The 25,461-nt window shown below is 35.5% G+C and overlaps 1 protein-coding gene across 1 annotated transcript in view; it reads left to right on the forward strand.

Moving 5' to 3' along the window:
• Positions 1-25,461, forward strand: part of Thsd7b (thrombospondin type 1 domain containing 7B) — an 817,905-nt gene that overhangs the window by 446,797 nt on the left and 345,647 nt on the right. The window contains exons 10-11 of the mRNA XM_042683500.1: positions 2,281-2,410; positions 7,523-7,626. Of these exons, the coding sequence (XP_042539434.1) occupies positions 2,281-2,410; positions 7,523-7,626 (234 nt within the window). The remainder of the gene's footprint in view (positions 1-2,280; positions 2,411-7,522; positions 7,627-25,461) is intronic.

The following is a 25,461-nucleotide window of genomic DNA, read 5'->3' on the forward strand; positions in this document are numbered from 1 at the left end:
GTGTGTGTGTGTGTGTGTGTGTGTGTGTGTGTGTGTATGCAGGAACTGGCTTTTATTTATGAAATAGTTCAAAAATATCTGGAGGCATGGCTTACCAGTAGAGTTTCTTCCTAGCAAAATCTAAGAACCTGAATGCAAACACCAGAACTTCCAAAGGGGGAAGGCACTTACTATAAAGAACTTTAAAAGCCTAATTCTTTAAAAAAAAAAAAAAAAAAAAAAAAAGGACAGCATTAGATGGAAGGTCTTAACTCAATTAGAGAAGTCAGACATTTCTGGACGAAGAGAGAGGAGCAGAAGATGATGGCATGTAGAACCCTGGCCTCAATTAGCAGGAAGGTGGCTGCCAAACCAAAGTCTTCACAAAGACTGCAAGCCACTGTGGCTGGTCTGAAGTAAGTACATGCTAGAGGAGTAGGGCTGAAAATATACAAGTTATTTAAAGGTTTTAAGTAACCAGCATAAATAGCTGTGCAATTATTTAAAAAAAATTGAAAGGTGGTGCAAAGCAAACTGTCATCATTTATTGCAGAAAGTCAATAAATAATGTCTACAGTTCATAAATCAGGAAGTAGCAACATTAACATATTATTTATAGATTTGGAGGTAACCACAGAAGAACTAAATATAGAAACAACAGTTATAAGTGATCCCTTTGGGGAGGTAAACAGAGAGTTAAGAGAGCTTGGGTTGTGGGTCAGTAGCTTCTCCTTGCTAAGTCTTCTCATAGTAATGACTTTCAAAAAAACCCACTGGCATACATGGTTTCAGTATATTCTCCTTTCTTCCTTCTGTTTTGCTCCATTTAGTTTACTTGCTTTCTAGAAATTAACTTCTAAGCATGATAAGGTCTATTACCTGTCCAAAACCTACCAATGAATCACATTTTCTTCTGTACTTTCTCTTCATTATTCTTTATATTTCTCACTATGCCTTTTAACTTCTTGTTCCCTCTTAGATACACATAAGCCACACACACATATCTTTTTCAAAATGCACTCAAGTGCCTTTTTTAGTAAACTGTTTGCCACTCCTAAGACTCACAACTCTTTCTTTGACCTGAAATGGTTTTATCTATAGCCTTCAGCACTCAGGCTAAATTCTAACTCCTCTGTGAGCTACTTTTGGTTCCTAAGAATAAAAAAAATGATTTGTTTTCTATAACTACCTAACACTAGATCATCGTTTGACACTACTAACATTCTGCAGTATTTTGTAACTAACAGTGTACATATTTGGCTCTTTGTTTGCCTATGAAAATTTTAGGTTCTGTAGTGAGAGATTTTTTTACTCATATATAGTGCAGTTAGTATATCTTGCACTTAGAAATTGAAATATAGTAAAAGGTGAAAGATTTATATATCTGAAGAGGGATGGGAAGGGGAAACAAAAGAGGAGGCAACAATGCTTGATAAGAAATGTACTCATCATCTTGCCCATGTAATTGTAACCTCTCTCTACAGTATTTTCACAGTAAAAATAAAGAAATTGAAATATAGGGTAAACACTACAACAATAATTGACATTTTGGTCAGTGTTGATTTTGAAGTTTCTGAAGATTGTGAAATGAGTATTCTACATCATTAATGGGAGTAGTCTTTTTATTGAAGTGCCTATTAATACTTCTATTTCTCGGCAAAATCTCAAACTAAACAGTGTTTTGTTCCTTGTTAATTTTAGCGCATTTTCCCACATTCTAATTACATACATACTGATTATGAGGTTATAAGGAATAAGAAATTTAATAAAATAATGTCCATAAACAAACAGGCTGCTATTGATTTTATAAGAGAATTTCTATTATGCGAAGCCTAGAGAAAGAAAATTCTTACTCTAGGAACTGAATCAATAATAAAGTTCCTGCATCCCCAGCTGCTGTTTGAAATGAAGGAGGGTCTCTAAGAGACCTCAGATCATGGCATGTAACACTTACGTCATGGTAATATGTACTCTAACTCATTTTAAATAAAGCAAAACAATGTTTTGAAATAATATTTTCCCATTGGAACAAATATATTTGACATTATGATTACTAAACATAGTGTATACAGAAATGCTAACAATGTATAGTATAGTGCTATCTACTGTGATAGTATAGGGCTACCAAATGTGAGTTTGAACATTTTTATTCTACTTCCTCGTTTGGGTTTCAACATTATTTCCACTTCTTGGTTTATGCTTAATGTCCCTCTGTTTTTATTTTTTATAATTAACTGCTGACTAGAATTTGATCTACATCAACAGAGAAGAAACTATAATTTTATTTCTTCTTTACTTCAGGAAATGCTACAGTAAAGCAATCACGATACAGGATTATCATTCAAGAAGCAGCCAATGGAGGCCAAGAGTGTCCAGATACCTTGTTTGAAGAGAGAGAGTGTGAAGATATCCCAGTATGTCCTGTATATCGGTGAGTGATTGATTTCACCTTCAAATTATCACTAGACCTGAGTGTAATTCACAACTTTCACATACTATAAGTATTTTCCATGAATAATGAAATAAGGCAATGTTATGCATCTTCAGCTAATACTTCACTGTTTTTCCTTCTTGGGAAACTGGATTGTTTTTGAAAGGGGCAAAAAATATGAATGTTTAGTTAGTAGAGAAAAAATCTAAACATGTTTGATATAAATGAGCTACTGAACTTCTGCCAAGGCAATTTTATGGATTATGATCCAAATATATTCAAAATGAGTTCTGTACCTTAGGAAGAATGACATACACACATAGCATGCAAATAAGCACTCACAAATAAACTTGGATTTTCTGGAATATTATTCAGAGACAAGTTTTAAGTACACAAACCATAGTCTTCCTCATGATTCATAAAAAAAATGTAAAAGTAGAGCCATGAAAATACATGTACCATCTTTTGAGGAAGCTCCATACTGGTTGAACAAGTTTACACTTCCATCAACAGTGTAGCAGGGTTCCCTTTTGGCCACATCCCCTCCATCATCTGTTGTTATCAGATTTCTTGATTATAGCCATTCTAACTGGGGTCAGGTGGAATCTCAGTATTGTTTTGATTTGAATTTCTTTTATGGCCAGAGAAATTGAGCATTTCTTCATGTGTCTATTGGCCATTCTTATTCCCTCTTCAGAGAAGTATCTCCTTTAGTCTGTAGCCCACTTATTAATGGGGCAGTTGCTTCTTTGAGGATTTGTTTTTGGAGGATTTAATTTTTTTTGAGTTCTAAGTATATTTTAGATATGAGACCCTTGTCTGTTGTGTAGCTAGTGAAAAACTTCTCCCAGTCCATGGACTTTCTATTGATCTTGCTAGCTATGTCCTTTGCCATGCAGAAACTCTGCAGTTTCATGCAATACCATTGGTCCAACCCTTCTTTGATTTGTTGTGTTTCTGGGACTTTATTAAGAAAATTTTGGCCTGTGCCAAGGAGCCCTAAGGTTTCTTCTATTCCTTCCTGTAATATTTTCATAGTGTCTGCTTTTACTTCGAGGTCTTTGATCCATTTGGAGTTGATTCTAGTGCAGGGTGATATATAAGGATCTAATTTTAGTTTTCTACAGGTGTTTAACCATTTTTGCCAGCATCATTTACTGTCTTTCTTCCGTTCTATTTTCTGGCTCCCTTATCAAAGATTAGGCTCCCCCATGACCCAGCAATCCCACTTCTGGGCATTTACCCAAATAATCAAAAACAAGATCATACAAAAACTACCAGCAAAGCTATGTTTATTGCAGCATTATTCACCATAGCTAAGATATGGAATTAACCCAGATACCCCATTTGCTAGGATATGGAAAGACTTGGAAAAATCATATTAAGTGAAGTAAGCCAGCCCCAAAGAAATATAGGTCCCATGGTTTCCCTCATTTGCAATAATTAGTATACAACTGGGATAATTTTATCAGATGAGCAGAAAAGCTCAAAAGCTAGGTACATATGTCCATAGAAGATGATGCTAAGCAAAATGAACCCCACAATATGGACACAAGGGGTCTTTCTTTGTTGTTGTTGTTTTTAATGTACTATGTGATTTTTTGTTTCCTTTGTATGTTCTTCCCCCTGTTGTCATTGTACTTAATTTTGGTACCCTGCATCTTGTATATACATTTGCCTAATTTGGGGAGGGGAAGGAGAATAACAAAAATCTTAAACAAGGACACAGGATGACCCATTGCAACAATGATACACACAAGACACTATCCTGGAAATCAACTTTACAACTTTGGAGATAGGGGGAGTGAGGGAGGTGGGAGAGGGAAGGGTTACTGGGAGAACAACTAAGGAAGGGGTGACAATGCTCAACAAGAAATGTACTCATTGCCTTACTCATGTAACTGTAACCACTCTGTACAGCATCTTTACAATAAAAGAAAATTAAAAAAAGAAAATACGGGCTGGGAAGGTGACTCAGTGTTAGAGTGATTGCCTTGCATGCATGAGGCCCTAGGTTTGAGTCCTCAGCACCACATAAGCAGAAAAAGCCAGAAGTGGTGCTGAGACTCAAGTGATAGAGCGCTATCCTTGAGCGGAATACCGGAGGGACAGCGCCCAGGCTCTGGCCCAGCGCCCAGAGTTCAGGCCCCACTACCGGAAAAAAAAGAAAATACATGTACACACATAAATGTATACTAATAGAGAAAACAATTTCCTCATTCTATTGTTCTAATCTTAAAGTGTTTAGGAAAGAAACATGAATAAGCCGGACATGGTGGTATATTCCTATGATCTCAGCATTCACACAGGGCTAGTCAATCATAGATGTATATATTAAGAATTTGAGGCCAGCCTGAGCTTCATCACAAGTCATTTTCTCCAAAAAGAAATCAAGAGTAAATTTTTAGTCCCTTAATGATATTTATAATTGTTTAAATTTTTTTCTGCACTACTGTCCCAGCCCTTTCATTTCTAGTCTGCTTTTGAGATGGGGAGGGTCTTTCTAACTTTCTCTGAGCTGACCTTGAATTTGTTATTTTCTTACTTCCACTCACAAATATCTGGGATTATCCTTGTGCACCATCATGCACAACAAAAATCATATAGCTTTTGCGACACATGTAAAAATGCCTTTAGTGAAAATACCTAGTGCTTTACTAAACAATTTGAGATGTTATAACTTAAAGCTATGCAATTCAAGAGATAGTTTATTCTGGAAAATACCACTTCTTTCTTCCTTCAAAGAAGATCCCCAATTTAAAGTCGAAGAGTGTCATTGAAGAAGTCCAAATGACTATTGATCTTATCATGCTTACTCTCATTGTTTCCAACTGATGACCAATTTGGAGGGGATGTAAGTAAACTCTGGGATCATGCCCAGACTGCTGTTTTGTTCTCACTAACCACAGGCTCATTGTGGCAACACTGTCAATATTCATCCTCTTATGCCATGTATAAATATTGAAACTTCTGAGCCCAGAAAAAGAGCTCTTAAGGAAAGTAGCCAAGTGAAAAAATTGCCAAATCAAACATCATCAGACTTGTTTATGAACCCAGGGCTATTATAATCAGATCAAATCTTATGATCTACTAGTGGGCTATTCTATTGTCCACTCTCTACTATCCTGGAGCACTCCAATTAGAGTACTTAAGTTTGAACTTAAGTCTGTAATTGAGATCCTACCATTTTCCCCAGAATTCAGTTCTACTGTGTGTGAATGGAATGATTTTGTCAAGTCTAGGAATCCAAGTGTGTCTAAATTGATATAAACATTCTCTACACTCTTTAAATTTTGAGCAACATAGTTTCAAATTCATTTTGCTTTCCTACACATAAGAATGCTCATGAGGAATTTATCTCAAGAAACTGGTTAAGGTAGTTCTTTATCATCAGCTTCTGATTCGTCTCTTTTGAACTCCATTAAGGAGCCACAGCCACATGTTTATTATTAAATGCTTATTTGATTTGAACATCTTTATGTGAATATCTGGAGAGAACAGCATAAACATCTATATCTCAATATAAAAATGTGATGTGAACAGAGTATATGGCTGAGTACACAGCAGGTAAAGATTAGATACTGGCCAGTACTGATTTGGCTATCCCCAGACTATCACTTAAATTGACTTATCTCAAACATCAACATTTATCAAAGAACTTCTGAAACTCTTGTCCATTTGTGCCTACACAAAATCCTAAACTAAACTGAATAACGTGGTTTCATTTTGGTCTAGGAAACCTGTGTATTCTCAATTTAAAAATGAAGGTAAATAACACTTCAGAGATAAAAAGCTGTACCTAACTCAGTCATTATATTAGCTTTTGTGACTTTTGAAACATCTTATGAAGCTGAGCTCACAAAAGTGTGCCAGGATCCTAGCTTATTTCTAAAGTAGTCTTACTTACTTTTACCTGAGCCCTTGAACTGTGATTGAGCTCAACTTTCTGAGTAGCTGAGACCAAAGGTATCTCATTAAACTCATCCCTTTTTTATTTGCTTAAAGTATATATTGCTTCATTGGAGATTGGTTTATTTGGAAAAAAAAAAAACAAGAATCTGTGGTTACACTTAGAACTTGGGTTTTCTGGAATATTGTTCAGAGACGAGTTCAAAGACACAAATCCATGACTCATAAAAATGGAGAGTTTTGTTAATCAGAGAAAGGAAAAACAGCCAAAAGTTGGAGACTGTTTCCTCTGAAGTATATATGATTTGAGGTAGAAGTGTGTCCACTCCTCAACTCCAATTGAGTGATCAGATAAAATGGTTCCCAGACACCAGGCTTTATCTTTAATTTTGTAAGCTATTGAGATGTTCTAGTTAAACTCAGACACTAGAAATAACCTTAAATATTATGGGCCGTGGCTCATGTCTCTCAGGAGGCTGAGATTTGAGAAGCATGATTAGAAGCCAGATAGAGCAGGAAAATCTGTGAGTCTCATCTTGAATTAGCTACCCAAAGCCTAGAAGTAGGGCTGTGACTCAAAGTGGTAGATCAGTAGGCTTGAACAAATCAAAGCTCAGGGACAGAGCCCAGGCCTGACTTCCAACCCTACGACTGACCAAAAGAAAAAAGAAAAAAAAAATAAAGCAGAGGACCATGTGTGCAAGTTTGCACCCCCAACTTTAAAGAGTTCAAACTTTGACTTTCTAATACTATAATAGAATTCAGGGAGCTTTCTTTCTTTTTTGCCAAATTTTTTAAAAAACAAAGGAGGAGGCAACAATGCTTGATAAGAAATGTCCTCGTTACCTTGCTCATGTAACTGTAACCCCTCTGTACAGTATTGTCACAATAAAAATCTTACTTTAAAAAACCCATACTGATCTGTACTTCTAATGCATATTGCTAGTTTTCTATATGAACTAAAGTTTACATAAAAAATGCTTAAATTCTAAAAAGTGGACTCACTGCCTCAACCATAAGTGTAGATGAAAACAGAAATACCATCCCTAGTGCTTGCCAGGATTTGATCTTATGTCATGAAAAAAATCATCTATATTGAGTTATCATGTTCATACTTTTGGATTTCAAATTGGTCTCTCCAAGCATGATTTTTGTATGTTTGTTGTAGTGAATATTCTAATCTTCTGTTACTTGAAATCACAGATGGAAACCACAAAAATGGAGTCCTTGTATCTTAGTGCCTGAGTCCGTCAGGCAGGGAATAATGGGCACCAGTGAAGCCTGTGGAAAGGGGTTGCAAACCAGAGGTAAGGGTATTTTACAATATTCTCCTACATGTGCAGCTCAAAACCATGTTATGATTATAGGTGTTGATTATTTTGTGTTTGACTAAGGTATAATATTATTGAATTGTAATTTTAATATATGCCTATATACACATAGAAAAACAATTTCTTTTTTAAGCTATGATTAGTAAGTGCACCTTAGAACTGAAACAATGTAATCAAGTATCTATTTTCAGTCATAGCCATCCTCAGTGGTATAGTTGCAAATATACATATTGGATGTCAGCCAAGGAATGAAACATATGCCAGAATTAGACCCAAAGGTATACTATATTTCATACATTGTACTTTTCATTCATATTTAAAAAATATGAATGAAAGTATACCTGAATCTATTGACAAATCCTGCTGCTCATGTTTTAGGCATAATTATTATATATTATTATATTATATTATATATACTATATGTAATACAAATGGGAAGGATCTATTACATTTTCTGGAAGACAATATGAGTAGGCTTCTGTATCTAACCAGAAGTGCCTCTTAGCATCACTGACAAGAAAGGATGGAAAATAACTGTAAAGCACTCAGAGACTCATCATACTGATCACAGGTTTTTTTCATTCATAATCCTGGTATCAATTATACCAGGCTTGATGAGAAGGTCTTTATTCTTAAAATCTGATCACTTTGTGACTATATGCATGGGCACAGAGAAATTGTTCATTGTGAGATCAACTGTATTATATTGGTTTTATAAATAGTGTTCTTTAAAACACTTATTTAGAATAAAGTTTCTTCTTCTCAGGCTACATTACGAAGTGTATTTCTGTCTAAACATTGATAAATGTGTTTGGCTGGACAGATAATTTAATTCAGAATGAATAAGAGGCTACCTCTGTGTGAATTAAAATGAGGCACAAAGTTTCCTTAAGCTCTTTTATGTCCTTTGCCCATATCACAAAATTGTTGTAATAATGTGACCTTCTATGAACAAGTTTTTGTCTATTTGGTGCTGGAAAATTGTTATAAAATGTCTTAATTATCAATGCTGCCCTTTGAACCACTTCTTTAAAAATGTTGCCTTTGTTCAGTGAACAGGTGAGATGTGGACATTAATTCTCTATATACTATTGTATCATAAAGTTTTAAAATGACAGAACCAACTATAAGTTATGCAGTGATTTTTTTCCTCAATGATGTTGGCAAATTATTTCATCAGTCCTAGAAATATTCTACCTTGGATCCCAGTTTAAATGCATTACCAGTTTGGCGCTTGATAATCCTCTTGGTTATATAGATAATATGGCCATTTTCTTAACCTAGACACCAACACTAAAGCTTCTTAATTTTCAGTTCTTGGATCATTTATACTTTAAAAATGTTAGAACAGGTCATTGAATTTTGAAGCAATTGAAAACAATTTGACACAGTTTTTAAATTTAAAAATCACTGTAATATATTTTTTCCAAGTCTTTCCATTTCCTAAAAAATGGGGCAATGTCATTCTTTCTGATGGAGGCATAGAATTCCATTGTGTATTTATATCACATTTTCTTGATCCATTCATCTACTGAGGGACATATGGGTTGCTTCCATATCTTATCTATGGTAAATAATGCAGCAATAAACATAGTTGTGCTGGTAGCTGTAGTATGGTCTTGTTTGTGATCCTTTGGGTAAATGCCCAAACGTGGGATTGCTAGGTCATAGGGGAGCTCTATGTATAATCTTTTGAGGAACCTCCATACTACTTTCCAAAGTGGTTGAACACGTTTACACTCCCACCAACAATGCAGTAGGGTTCCCTTCTGTCCACATCCCCTCCAGCATCTGTTGTTATTAGAGTTCTTGATTATAGCCATTCTCACTGGGGTGAGGTAGTATCTCAGTGTTGTTTTGATTTGCATATCTTTTATGGCTAGAGAGGTTGAGCATTTCTTCATGTGTCTGTTGGTCATTACCTTGCTCATGTAATAGTAACACCACTGTATGGTATTTTCACAATAAAAAACTTCTTAAAAATCACTTTAAAACCATCATAGAAAATATGAAACATTGGCACCAAGTATTAACAAAATGTTCTTTATAAAATCATCCCAAGTACAAGAGCACAGTAAACTTTGTTTCATATAAACTAGGAGCCTTCTGTAGCCTCAATCACAAGAATTTAAGAAGTAAATGAAAATGTAGCAAATTTCTTTGCATAACAGCATCATGCCCAAACCTTGGCAGAGGGTGTAGATTTTGAAGTGAAACCAACTCTGGGAAAATTCCAGAAAACCACTAAGCTGTAAAGAAGGGAGTGTATGTCCGTGTATATGTGCATGCACATGCATGTGTATGTGTATGATTGTGTGTGTGTGTGTGTGTGTGTAAGTTAGGAGGTGAAAAACAAGAGCATAGGGGCTGGGAAGGTGGCTCAGTGGTAGAGCGCTTGCCTTGCATGCTCGAGGCCCTGGGCTCGAATCCTCAGCACCACAGAAGCAAAAAGAAAAAAGCCGGAAGTGGCGCTGTGGCTCAAGTGGTAGAGTGCTAGCCTTGAGCTGAAGAGCTGAGGGACAGTGCCCAGGCCCAGAGTTCAGGCCCCACGACCGTACCCAAAAACAAACAAACAAAACCCAAAAAAACAAAAGCATATGGCAAGTACATAAAGTTACATATACAAATATATTTATATATATTTTCTTAGAACACATATGTAATTTTTTTATTGTGAAAATACTGTACAGAAGAGTTACAATTACATGGGCAAGATAACAAGTACATTTCTTTTTTTTGGGGGGGGGTCCAGTCGTGGGGCCTGAACTCTAGGCCTGGGCGCTGTCCCTCAGCTCTTCAGCTCAAGGCTAGCGCTCTACCTCTTGAGCCATAGCACCACTTCCGGTTTTTTTCTTTTTGCTTATGTGGTGCTGAGGAATCGAACCCAGGGCCTCACACATGCAAGGCAAGTGCTCTACCACTGAGCCACCTTCCCAGCCCCAAATAAAGGCTTTTTTTTTGTTTTTTGGTTTTATTTGGTCGGTCATGAGGCTTGAACTCTGGGCTTGGGCGCTATCCCTCAGCTCTTCAGCTCAAGGTTAGCACTCTACCACTTGAGCCACAGCGCCACTTCCAATGAGTACATTTCTTATCAAGCATTGTTTCCTCCACTTTGTTTCCCCTTCCTATCCCTTTCCATACTCCCCCCACTTCCCCAACCTGATCCTCCCCACCCCACCAAAGTTGTAAAGTTTGTTTTTCAACATAAAGACTTGTACATCTCATTGTTGCAATGAGTCCACCTGTATAATTTTCTTTATATACATATATATATATATAATCAAAAGAAATTTGGAAATCTGAATATCTGAATACAGAACAGGGAGCCATTTCCCCTACTCCTTCATTTTTTACCTCTCATCCTGAACAATCAGATGCCTACTACTCCTGATCTGTGAGAGCCTGTTTATTTATTTCCTGAAGAAATAGAATTAGAGTGGCTGTGCATTTTGTACAACAGGAAGAGGATGGTGGAAAGGTGAGTCTAGGTAGAAATCAGGAGTACAAAACATAGCTTGAGAAAGAATTCAGTCACCTCATCCACTAGCTAGCTGTGCAGCGTTCACTGTATCCCCTTCCGCCAGACAGGAGGTTGGCTGTTCCTCCCTATGAATAAGCTGTCATAGTAATAATGACATTTATGAATAAACAATATAAAGATACTTGCACATTAGATAGTCTTGTAGCATCAACAACCATACCATGTGCCCAGCATCTGACTCAGAACAATCTATTGTTAGTCCCTTTTTGGCATACTGATATTTAATTATGAATCACTAGATATTAAAAATAAGAACCTCCTGTAAGAAAGGAAGCAGGCAGGGAGTAGAAAAAAAATACAAAATCAATATAGGAAATTGAACATCCAAGTCTCAAGAGTTTAGGAAAGAGGAAATAATGTCAATGAGGAAAATGCCACAAATTATAATAATAAGAAATACAGGATGAGAAAAACTCTTATTTAGGAAAATTTTATATCTAAATTGGTTATCAAAATGATCAAAAGAGACATTTATTAAGAAAGGCTCAAGCATAGAGCACAGTGGCTTGCAGTTAAAAATTTAAACAAACCAGCATAACCACTTTATACAACTTAATATCAGTATCATAAGGCAAAAGGAAATATAGGAATGATTATCAAGTGTTCATTGAGAATCATTTTTACCAAGAATTCCTATCAAATTATTTTTAAATATTATGGTAAGGTAACAGAAAAAAACAATCCAGAAGTATTTTATCAATACATCAAGTCTTATGAATGACCTAGAGGATCTGCTTCATCATAGATCATGAACAAATCACAAAACGAGGTACCCTACCTAGGAAAGAAGCTGATCATATTCTCAGGGTGAAAGAGAAAGGGAGTTTCATGGTGAAAACAGTCTACAAGCTTAATCTTGGATTAAATGGGTGAGAGTATGAAATCCATAAAGTTTCTACAGGGCAGCTTCCAAATAAAAATTGGAAAGTGGATTATTTTTCAGACTGGCTTTAAACCATTTACTGGGAGCATTGCACAAGCATAAAAGCACTTACCTAGATTCAAACAAAAGTTTACAGATAGATTATGAAGGAACTTCAGGAAGTAAAAATTGTTATTGGAGTTATAGGCCAGTGTATATCTGCAGCTCTTCAGCGAACCATATGTCATAAAGACAGAAACATTAAAATATATGTTCCACAAACATTGGAATTCAACAATAGGATCTAGGATGTTTATATCTCCAAGAGAACACAAATTTAAAAAATCTAATGTTAAGGACATAATTGATGGAACTTTGAAGTGTACAGTAGATGATACTATAAGAAGTTTTAAATTAATAATTCAAGGTAAGGAATTAAATAGGTGTTCATGCCTCTAATCTCAGCTATTCAGGAAGAGTAGGAGGATCACAAATACAAAGGCAAAGGTAGAGGGACCTCTTCTCCAAAGAAAATAAAACCAAAGTTGACAGGGATACAGATAGCTCAAGTAATAGTTTGCCTAAGATGTCTGAAGATCCAAAATTTAATTCCTAGTACTGCCAAAAAGTCAGTAAATAAAAGAGTTAAGTTAGTATTTCCTTCACCAAATTCAATGCTGCATGCACTTATATATTAATGTTATACAAAATTTAAGTTTAAAAGGATTAACTTAATATTCTATGTTTTTAAGTGACTACATAGAAATGATTGGACTAGTAAAGCCCAGGAGGGAAAGTTAGAAAGAAAGTTAAAAGAAAGTAGGAAAGGTGGACGTTTCCTATAGAGAGCATTCTGCTGTCTTCATTTTTAGCTGGGTCTTGATTTTGCATGAACATTTGTAGGCAGAATCACCAAATATATGGCCCTATCTTAATCCTTTTTAACTTGAGCATGCAACTTTATTTAGAGGCAATTAAAGAATCTTACCATGAAATTATCCAGGATTATCACAGTGGGCCCTAAATCTAATGACAAGTTTCCTTACAAGACAACAAAGGAACTAGGGAAGATTTGAATGCACAGCCAGAAGCCACGCAACCAGAAGCTGCAAGATGCAAAGACAGTTCTCCCTTTTAGAACTTTTGACAGGAGTGATGCTGATGCATATACTTCAAATGTTTGGCAGCCAGACTACAATCAAGAAAATGTTATGTTTTTTTCAGCCACTAGTATGTGTCAGTTTGTTATAGCAGCCTAGGAAATTCCTGTGATTAATTATTAATTAGTAATAACTATATATTAGTTATGCTGAACTTGATTGTGAGCTTTTGATTCTTCTGCAAAGGAGCGTTAGCCACAGGAGTTCCTATCATTCAGCTTCCCTATGAAGGGTTTGTCTGTATGTTCTACCATCCATTCTAATGGCTGTGCTGAAAACTGTAATTTTCTCTTTGAAGATCATTTGGCACACCAAGGGAACATGAACTCAGAACACATGCTCATAAGAAACTCTGTTTGTGGTTGTAAATTCTCAGGGACATTCTTTCCTCTTGTGGTCGTGTGATGTTTTTTAATTACAAGTAGCTTTGCTGGGATTCTTTTGCCTGAGAAGCTTATTTCTCGTCATTTCACCCCTAAATATTGAGGATAGCCTGTGGTTATTATTGCTATTAATGGAATCGAAGGGTCTCTATACCAGGCTTAGGTAATTTTTAACCTACTAAATTATGCAGCTATGAAAGTAGAAACATGTATGTGTAAGATTTGATAAAAAACCCCTTAGGAAAGAAGTTGTTTTGCTTACCTTGCAAGGTCCCATGCTTTCAGTTTGTTTGGTTTTCATAGATTCTTATCTTTTGGACTCATCCAGAAATAAATCTAGATGTTATATATTTTAACTAATGTTCATATTTGTTTCTTTTAAATGACCCTTCAGGACCCATAAACCATAGTACAATCAGTAATACAAAAATCACTTAGTTTATTTACTGTGGTTATGCTGTTAACTTGTTTAATTGGTACACAGTGAAGAATTAACTTATACAATTCTACTCAATTAAGAAAGAAGGGAAAAAGAAAACAAGGCATGTAGTATTACAGCAGTAGCTCAAAATCCACATGATCTCCAAGGAGATGGGCATTTGGCATTCTGTTGTCCTAGTTACAAGATCTTTTGTGGACAGCCAAGCATCTCGTTACCAAGTCTTGTGCTTAACCAGATATGAATAAAACTTCTACTTTTATAATAAAAAGAACAAAAGGAAAGAAAGGCTCATATCTAATACTCTGAAGATACTGCCCTGAAAATGTAAAACTTTTGTTGTAGTGAAAAAATGTTTAAAATGAATATGTTGACATTCCCAGAAAACATGAAAATTGATGATGTTGCTGCCTGTAGAAACTAAAATTAGCTCAATGACTTTCTAATATTTTTATTTTGGAGAGTACTTTCATCTCATTCATCAAGTAGTAAATATCCCTTATCAGTAGAAATAATTGAATGTAGGGGTAATGAAGGCCCTGGAGACACAAGTTGTAGTGTCTGACTGACTTTTAAGTACCTACATTCAGTTCTGGTTTACATTCACAGGGTAATGTTTATAATAAACAAAAGAGGGAGATAGATCTATCATCATCATCAAACCTTTCTGTTCTTCCTTAATTAGATTCTGTCTAAAGAAGCATATTCTTTTCATATAGTAGTTTTGATGGACTCTTTTTTACATTCAGAATCTCTATAAAATAGTCTCTTTTCCATTTAAAAAATTTAGTAAAATAATAATGTTTTTAATGTAGAAGAAATAGCTAAGAAATGGTTTAGGAAATGGCTGGTCTAAAGTCTTAATGTGTTCTGAAAAAATACATATTACATATATATATATATATATATATATATATATATATATATGTCTTTGTCTTTTACCTTAGCAAGTTATGTTTCATTTCATTCCATTTCATTATCTATATTTCCAAGGACTTTTAATATCTAGCTAAGTCTTTAACAAATCATTTATAAACTCTCCATAATACAAACTATATAAGTGTAAACTCTACATACAAATAGCTCTATCTATATAAAGTAGACAAATACATAAGATGATCTAGATTCAGAGGAAATTATTCATATTTTAGGCTTGAGTACTGTAATTTCTGACTGAAAAAATTATCTCAAGTGATAATGTCTTCATGGAGGGAAGGTGAAAGATAAATATGCCAACTTACCATAAACACATAAATCAACTCTGGTTAAAAACAGAAATACAGCAAAAACATACACTATGAAATATGTCATCTCAATAAGATATAAAAACAGTCAATCCGTGCATTAGCTTTCTGCTATTAAAAGAGACTACATGAGATAGTTAATATTCATATTGGTTACACAGTTTTAAAGGTTTTAATTTATGGTTCATTGCTCATTGCTTTGGGGGCTGGTGTGAGGAAGAGCCTCATGTCAGAAGTACATAGCAGAGGAAGCTGATCAGTCCATGACAGCCAGGACCAGAAATAGAGATAAAGGAAAAGTATTCTCAGTATTCCCTTGGAGAGCACACCCTCAATGAGAATGAAAACAATACTCACATTATAACTATATTGATTTGTTTTCTGCCATTCTCCTACATAGATCACAAAAAGCCATTTAAGTGTATTCAGGAAAAGAAACCCGTGACATATGTCTATTACTTTGTCACAGCAATTCAGATACTTATTTCCAATGGAAATATGAGAGAAAGAGTTTGGGGCAAGGAAAGTAGTGTCTTGTTGTCTTCAGAACTTGGAGGGTACAAATGAGATGTATTAATCATGGGCTGTAGGTGTTTCCAAAGAAGAAAAGGAGAAGCTGCAGCTTATCTCCAGGAACATTCTCCCAGTATAACTTGTACAAGGAAGCTGGGCCATCTGGTAGTACTTTTCCTGTGAAAAGTGTACTGGAGTTTACGATATAAGTTGCCAGAAAATGTTTCACCAAACACACTACCGCCAATAAGGTTTGTGAGGTCATTTTGAATAACTATGTTTATAACATAAGAAGAAGAGATTGGAATATAATGTAACTCGTATGAAAGGCTCATTCTGACCTTAGTTCCGACACCAACAGCAGAACTGAATATTGAAAGTCATATGTTCTTTACCAATTTATGAGTCGCAGATACCAAGTGGCTAATTATAAATATTTGGAGGGACTTCAATAACTTCCACTCTAAGTATAATTGGTAGAAATAAGGAAGATCAAGTTCGAATATAGAAATTAAATTGATAGTCTTGGGCAGTTCTCAAAATTAAAATATTCCTGGATTGTTACAATCCAGGTTTTATAATACAGTAGGCCTTGGTTTCAAGAGTGTTGGATTCAGAGCAGAAATTGCATTTTAATGTAAATGAATAATGATTCCAGGAGGTATTTTTCATTTCCTTTACATGTTTCAGGGTAAGATTATGTTTGTGGCTTTCATGGTTGCTGCAGGTGGAATATGCTTATTTTTAAATTGGTGATAAATTAAAAATAAATATTAAAAGAAATGAGCCACCTAAGGCATGATGCTTTAGTTGCAAAGTGTCAGCCAACTGTGATTCAGAGATTTGATTTTTCCACCAGCCTGTATGCTCTTAACATATGCTGTGATATAAAGGACAGAGTAACCCTTCCTCTACCTATGTCTCCCACAAAACCCAGAGAAATGCCTTATTGTTAAAAGGATATTGTGGATGAAGAAGGGTTATGTGTGGGGATAAAGATTTTTCAATTGATAGATGCATTTATTTGCGAAAGTTTGAGCTGGAAATTGCTGTTTTAACCCCATGGTTCTCAGTAAAGAAGTATTTTCCCTTCAAGAATGCTAATATGAATTTCAAAGTCTACTGCAAACTGCATAAATGTATAGGATTGCATATCTCTTGTTCAGCTCTCTTAAAATAGATGCAAATTTTGTGTCTGTCCTTAGCAGAGGCGTTATTACTAATGTCAAGATAGTGTTTAACCTGTATGCTGTCATAGAACTGTAGCCAAAACAATTAAATTCTGGGCATTTTTATTTGGATTTCCAAGGAAAACAGATGTGCCAATGCTCCATCTCGAAAGAAAAGGAGAAGCCCATATTTGCACTTGTAGGTTATAGAAGTTAACCTGAAGTTTCAAAATTCAGCTCTACAAGTACCTTCAAACAGTTGCAAAAATGTTTTAGTCATGTCTTGTTATGAAAGACTTACACAGTGGGAAAAACCAAAACAAAATAACCCTGTTCTAATCCAGGTGTGTGGAGAATGAGAATTAAGTCTGCTGGAGTTAATTAAACTCAATAATAACTTAAGGTGTTCTGCTTCATCAATTGAAACTTTAAATGGGAAGGTTGTGGGTTCATGGTGGTTTATGCCAAGGAGAGTTTGGAAGCCTAATTTGCATTGTGATGATAGGGATAGATTTTAAAAGTACACATAAAAGGTATTTTAAGGATAAAAAAATCAATGGTACTTGGTAGCCAATCTTGCATATTAAACAAAGAATAATAATGAATCGGAAGAACTCAGTGATTTGGGGATCAAACAATATTGACAAGTTGTCAGAAGTTGCATAAAAATGTATACACAGACTCAACTACATACACACAGTAAGAAAGAGACTATTTAAATATCAAGGATAATCATTTCACTGGGTTCTGGTGACTCATGTAATTTTAGCTAATCTCAGTGAGCTGAGATCTGAAGACCTCGGTTTGAAACTAGCTGAGGCAGAAAATATTTGTGAAACCCTTATCACCAGTTGGCCAGTAAAAAAAAAAAAAAAGTGTTAGAGGCAACCTGGCTCAAGTAATAGAACACCAGCCTTAAGTAAAAAAGTCAAGCACAGCTCAAGTCCTGAGTTCAAGCTCCAGTACCAGCACAAAAGAAAAAACAATAAATTGTAGAAGTATATGCATTTAAATAATTTTCTTAAAGTTCTAGTTGATGCCATGTTTCCTACAATTCAACAGAAATTTGTAGAGGCCTCATACCAAGAGGAGGGCAGGCTGACTTTTGCTTTCAATATAAGGTGTCTTCACTGAATGGCTAATATGGCCACTCACTACTTGCATTGGGTTGTTCCAAATCCATACTCTCCCTAGTCCTAAATTTTCCTATTTATATTTCTAATTTATAGTGGAATAAGAATGATAGATTATCAGTGCTTTTTGTAAGTGATTATAGATTCTCAAAAGATATTGTCTTTCTTCTTTTTTCAAATCTTGGACGATAGGCAGGGAAGGTGGCTCAGTGGTAGAGTGCTTGCCTTGCATGCCTGAGGCCCTGGGTTCGATTCCTCAGCACCACATAAGCAAAAAGAAAAAAAAAAGCCAGAAGTGGTGCTGTGGCTCAAGTGGTAGAGCGCTAGCCTTGAGCTGAAGAGCTGAGGGACAGCACCCAGGCCCAGAGTTCAGGCCCCACGACTGGACCCCCCCCCTCCAATCTTGGACGATAATAATTCTTAGAAACAAGAGAGAGTGAAAATATTGAATAACATTTGTTTTCATTTTTATTTTTTGAACATGTGCTTTTAGCTTTTCTTTATAAAATTGAAGTTTTATTGTAGAGGTGATATACAGAGGGACTATAGTTACATTAAGTCAGGTAACGAGTACATTTCTTTTTGAACAGTGTTATCCTTCCCTCATTTCCCCCCACTTTTTCCCCTACCAACCCATTTCCCCCCAAGTTGTAAAGCTCATTTCCAACATAGTATCTAGTATCACTGTTGAATTGGTTGACCCTTTGTCCTACCATTTTTGTGTGTCCCTTTCCCTTCTCCAAATCAGACAAACTTATATACAAGACAAAGGGACAGAAATAAAAAAATGGTTACAACAGGGAATAAACCAAAGGGGAAAAAAAGAAAGAAAAAAAAGAGATAACTTCAAACAGTACAATTAGAAAAAATACCAGTACAATTAGAAAAAACATCTATTATTTCCATTATACTAAGTAAAGTAAACCAGTCCCAAAGAAATATAGGCTACATGGTTTCTTTCATTTGTAAAAACTAGAATATGTCTAGGATATTCTTAAGAAATGATCACAATGGCTCCATAGCGATGTGCATAGGACCATTTAAAATAATGCTATGGATATACTTGTTTTTAAAAATAAACAACTAGAGTAATAAATAGACTCATGTTTAACTGGTTGTATGAGAAAAAAGGGAGAGGTAGTATAGGAACACAAAATCCTTCCAAAATTCTTAAAGTAGATTTTACCTAAGAAAACCTCTGACAATGAAGAAATTATTACCTTTTCTTCAGGAACAGAGTTTTGAACTTTTGCATATGGTCTGTCTTTCACAAAATATAAACATCATTATGTTGAGAATTGAAGTATCATAAAATCAAAGAGGTAAATTTTTCTGAGTTATGAGGTAGATATATTGTAGATTAAAACTAATTGTATAAAAACAGAACATGGTATTTGACAACTGAGCGCATATAGCTGAGCTCTAATCTCAGCAAAGGAATTATATGCTAAAAATAATTCTTGAGAATCAAGAACTGGGAGAAAAGTTATATTGTGTAGATAATATTATAACAGGAACCTGAAAATTGTGGCATTGTTGTAGTTCAAGGCTCAAGGAGGAAAGTTAAAAGGCTGCTAGGCAAATAGGAAGACCAATTTAAAAACCAACAATTTGAAGACATATACTGAAGCCATTAGGATGGGGGAAATATTTGAACAAGCATGATTCTGGAGATGGTAAGTCAGATGTGACTGAAAGTAGAGGTGAATTCAGGGGATGAAAAGAAGAAAGTCCATTTTCCCTTAATTTCTAGAGAAAGAGAATAAAATCCAGGTGATGGAGAGCAATGAGGTAGTTGGACAAAAGACCTGTCAAATGGACGTATGGCCACACATACTTCTTTCCCAGTAGTTACCTATGATATAACTTGACTTTCAATTATCTTTTCATCCTCTAGAGTCTCCTTGCTGTGACCATTAAATCCACTCCTATACTGTGATTTTTTTCACCATGTAACTCACTACACCTTACTGAATACACAGGTTTCAAGACTCTGAGCCTGGTTTCTTCACCTCCATGCACATCTTATTTGTCATCAGTCTTCATGGTTTTATTTATTTATTTATTTATTTAGTCATGGGGCCTGAACTCTGGGCCTTGGTGCTGTCCCTCCACTCTTCAGCTCAAGACTAGCGCTTCAGCACTTGAGCCACAGCACCATTCCAGGGCTTCATACATACAAGGTGAATACTCTACCACTAAGCCACCTTTCCAGCTCCATGGTTCTCCTTTTTCCATTTGTCTTTTTTTTTCTACAATGTCTGCCTAGCCCATCCCAACTTTTTCAATATTTAAGCTTTAGAGGCAATCCCAGGTTTTCTTTTCTTTTCTCTTCTCTTCTCTTTTTTCCTTCCTTCCTCCTCCTCCTCCTCCTTCCCTCCTCCTCTTCCTCCTCCTCCTCCTTTTTTTTTTGGTTGGTCGTGGGGCTTGAGCTCTGAGCTGGACGCTATCCCTTAGCTCTTTAGCTCAAGAAAAAGCCACTTCTGGCTTTTTCTGTGTACGTGGTGCTGAGGAATCAAACTCAGGGCCTCATGCATGTGAGGCAAGCACTCTACCACTGAGCCACCTTCCCAGCCCAATCTCAGATTTTCATTTCAAGTGGACACAGCATTTACAACTACGGGTTTAGAATTTTTCATGAACATCTATCACCTTACAAACAATATACTGACAGCTCCTATTCATTGTCTCATCCTCTTCTGGAGTTTTTCACTCTCAAAGTGTCATATTCCCACCAATCAACAGCAAAGTGAATTGACCATGGAATGCTTCCAGTCTCATCTATACAAGGCTTCCATAGTCTCTTCCCTGTTTTAGGTCACTGAAAACATCTATGTGGGTATCAAACTCACATTCTAGTGGTTTTCCCTGTTTTCAGGCACACCTTTTACAAATCTGTCCAGGTTTGAAGTCAGAGTTACCTCCATTGAGTCATCCATTTGATTGTCTCACTCACCTCCTGAAGCATTTTCAGTGGCTTTTTTTTTTTCCTGTTCAATGTCATTATTATTATATGCCCAGAACATCAAACATTTTTCTTGGCTAGAAGTTGTTTTCTTTTTTTGCCAGAGAGTTCAAATGATCCATTGCCTAGGTATTTCCTGCAAGCCACAAAATACTTATCACTTCTGGGATTCTTCAACCAGGAAATTTCATCTTCGACTAATTGAGGAAACCCTAATCCCATCTCAAATGGAGCCTCTACAGAGAGATAGCTGTCCCTCCCAGCTCAAAGCTGGCAGGTCTTCAGGCAAAGGCCCATCAAATTGCCCAATCTTGCTACCTTTAATTATTCACAGAAAGCAGTACGAGTGTGTATAATAGAGGCCTAATGAAAATTCATCACAGAACTAATAATTCTAATTTAAGAATGTTTAACAGTGCTTAACTCTCACCCCAGTACCCCAGAGAGGGGAATGGTCCATTTGATTTGTCTCAATATATCATTCAATTTGTAAGGTCAAAACCAGATATTATAACACATTAAATTTACTGCTAAAAAAGCTCTTAATGCTCACATCCAGTAGTAGAAAAGGAACAATGCTTATGAGAGTTTAATCTCCTGGGAAAAAGAATGTATATTTCACGATGAACATAATTTAAACATTGCTTCCGAAGAGTATTTCTGATGAAATAAATTTAATTGAAGATAAAATATCCTACAAGCTCAATCTAGTTCAATGCTGAGACCACCAATTAAACATGCAATTTATGAAGTTTAACTCCATTAGTATCAGTGGGAAAGGGAGGGTTTTATTGGTTACCTGTAAGAGTGACAGTAAGAGTTACTTTTTTAAAAAATTTATTTATTTATTTACTTTTTCATTATGAAAATACTGTACAGAGGAGTTACAATTACATGGTCAAGATAACGAGTACATTTCTTATCAAGCATTGTTGCCTCCTCTTTGTTTCCCCTTCTCATACTCCGCCCCTCCTCCCACCCGATCCTCCCCCCACCCCCACTAAAGTTGTTAAGTTCGTTTTTCGACATAACAACTTGTACATCTCATTGTTGCAATGGGTCCACCTGTATCCCTAGTTAAACAATTTATTTTTTCCCTTCCCCTCCACAAATTATACCAACAGCAAATACAGTAAAAGTATGGGTTATACTGTGGGGGAGGAACATACAAAGCAACATAGAAATCATCTTATAAATATGATAGAAACAATTGCATGAAAGGAAAAAAAAACAAAAAAAACATTTGAATATTTATCTTGGGGTTCATTCCACAAATATCAACTTATCTGACCTGGTTTCCCTTATTTGCAATAACTAGTATATGTCTGAGTCAAGTAAGAGTTACTGTTAATAGTTACTCTATTTTTGTTATTGCATATGTGGTGTACATGGGGTTACAGTTACATAAATCAAGTAATGAGTACCTTTTTATTGGAAGAGTGTCGCCTCTTTTCTCATTTTCTCCAAGGCTTTTCTCTCCTGATCCCCTCCCCCACAAGTTGTATAGTTCATTTACAACACAGGGTCTAGTATCACTGCTAAAATGGTTCATACTTTGTTCCATCATTTCAGTGTTTCTCCCTACCCTCCCCCAAACAGATAAAATTACATACAAGACAAAAACTACAAAAATAATAAACAGCAATAAAGTCAGGGAAAAAAGTAAAATAAAAACCCCTTGATTCCATTTCTTGGAGTTCATTTTGATAAATATCATTTCATATGATCATATGCACATAGCAATTGAAATTTTGAGATACTTTCCTAAGAATATCCTTCTTTGGACTAACTGTGTAAATGTTCAGAGTCCTGTATAATATTTCATGTCCAGTTGTAATTTTTTGTCTATTATCCATAGTGTTTATTCGTAGAATTATAGATATGCTGTAATTACTACAAATAAAGAGAACCATGCAACCTGTGTTTCTTTGGGTCTGACTTATCTCACTTAATACAATTGTTCCTAAATCTTTCCATTTCCTTACAAATGGGGCAATATCATCCTTTCTGATGAGAGCATACAATTCCTACATAACATGTTTTCTTGATTCATTCATCCACTGAGGGGCATCTAGGTTGATTCCATGTCTTGGCTATGGCAAACAATGCTACAATGAAAATGGTTGTGCTGGAAGCTTCAGTGTAGCCTGATTGGTGGTCAATTAGATAAATGCCCAGAAATGGAATTGCATCAAACGGGAGAGTCTGAATGGCAAAGTACATAGCTAGCAAGACAAATAGAAAGTCTACAGAATGGGAGACCTTTACTAGCTAGGCATCAGATAAGAACCTAATATCTAAAATATACTTAGAGCTAAAAAAATTAAACCTCTCCAACACAAATCTCCAAAGAAACCACAACCCAAGTAATAAACAGGCTAAAGACTTACAGAGAGACTTCTTGTAAGAATGGCCAGTAGACACATGAATAAATATTCTACATCTCAAAAATCAAAACACATTGACATTCCACTTCATCCCAGTTAGAATGTCCATAATCAGAAAACTAACAATAACTGATGTTAGTGGGGATGTAGCCAAAAGGGAAGGTTACTACACTGTTGGTAGGAATGTAAACTTGTTCAGCCACTCTGGAAGAAACCATATGAAGGCTCCTCAAAATATTAAACATTAAGAGTTATTCTTAACTCTTAAGATTTACCTTTCATTGTAAAAGTAAATAGAACATTCAGTTTCTTTCTTTAGAGCACTGTTCCCAGCCCAAGGCTCAACTGCCCTCCTTATCAAGGGATATTTCATCTAATGATATCGAGAAGTATTTTTATGGTCATAGCTGAGGTCTCATTCAGTAGAGCGTGACTCCGGCATGAATCTGGGTATCTTTAGTGCTGAGCCTGAGATTCCTGCTTTAGAATAAGAAATCAAACTTGAGCTTTGTTTTATTATGCTTAAATATACCTAAGTTGAAAAGAGTTTGTGTTTTCATGACGTCTCAATATGCTTCCTACAAATAATTACTTATAACATGTCCATTGCTAATAATATAAGCTAATTGGTTAACTGTGAGTATACTGGTAAGTTAATTATAATGAATTCTTATTTGCAGGAGTGCTAAACACTTTTCTGAGCAATCAGTTATTTCAATATGTGGATCCAAGGCACTTCATAATGTACAACTGAATGGTGGATGGAAATGTGACAGTTGCAAAACTGCCAAGTCTTAATTAAATTCTGACACTTGTGTAGGCTGAAACATTGAATATTGTGCCATCTTACAAAAGAGCCTCTGTGGAACTTGAGGTTTTGGAGTGAGCCATATAATATAATTAGACTCCGCATAAGGAACTGCTTATTGTGCGTGTTTATATTAGAACCTGCTATGTTTAATTTGTATTGGAATTATTGTTCTAATCCAGTCTGTGATTAGAACAGTTGGTTTTAAAAAGTTGTGCTTTATCAAAGGAATATTAGTGAGTCAGTTGTTATCTAATAATATTTTCCAGATTAGATTATTTATGCTCTGTTGCCAACTATACGTGTTGTTGGACACGAGAGCATTGATTGACTAATGGTTCATATTTTATGATTACCTTTAAGCAACAATACACTAGGTTAATCCACTATGTCCAAAGCCAGTTTTTCATTTTTTTCTATGTAACAAGTGGACCACAATTCTTTGAGGGGAAATGTCCATTTGGTTTGAAATTGCCTGTTTTCTCTCTACACATTCCATACCACAAAGTTTTTATGTGCTCTTTACTGCCCTATAAGTTCTTAGACAATGAAGATGATTCACAGTATAAACTTGAGTCATTTGTATTGTGACAAATTGGTATATCTTATTAGTTTTCTTCAGCTTTGCTCCAATACATTCATGGTTATTCTTAAATTTTTCTTCCTTTCTATTTATTTTGCTGTAAACATGATGTACAGACATGTTATAGTTAGTTACATAAGTCAGGTAATGAGTACATTTCCTTTTGAACAACCACTTCTTCCCTCTTTTTCTTCCAGATTTCCCCCTCCCAACCCCTGATTAATCTTGTTTCTTTTTTCTGTGTATTTTTAATTGTAAAAATGCTGTACAGAGGGGTCACAGTTACATGAGCAAGGTAATGAGTACATTTCCTGTTGCCCATTAAAACCACCTATTCCAACTTCCTTAGAGTGACTCAACTACTTAATTAAGAATTTTCTATGAAACAGAGATATCTCCCTAATGTATGAGGGTCCACTAAAAGGCTATTAAAACTAGCAATTACTACCGTATATTTGGTAGAGCATCTCTTTTTTTCGGGTTCTGGAATTAAGAAGAATATAGTAATCAGGCAGTTTAAACTCATATAATTTTTAGATAAGACTTTACATATGTTTGTACAACTCCTATTTAGTAATGGTGGATTAACACTAATGTGAAACTAAAATATTGTGTGGAATTTTT

This window comes from Dipodomys spectabilis, unplaced genomic scaffold, assembly GCF_019054845.1.
Source record: "Dipodomys spectabilis isolate Male_0828 unplaced genomic scaffold, ASM1905484v1 ptg000081l, whole genome shotgun sequence".
In the NCBI taxonomy this organism is placed as follows: Eukaryota; Metazoa; Chordata; class Mammalia; order Rodentia; family Heteromyidae; genus Dipodomys; species Dipodomys spectabilis.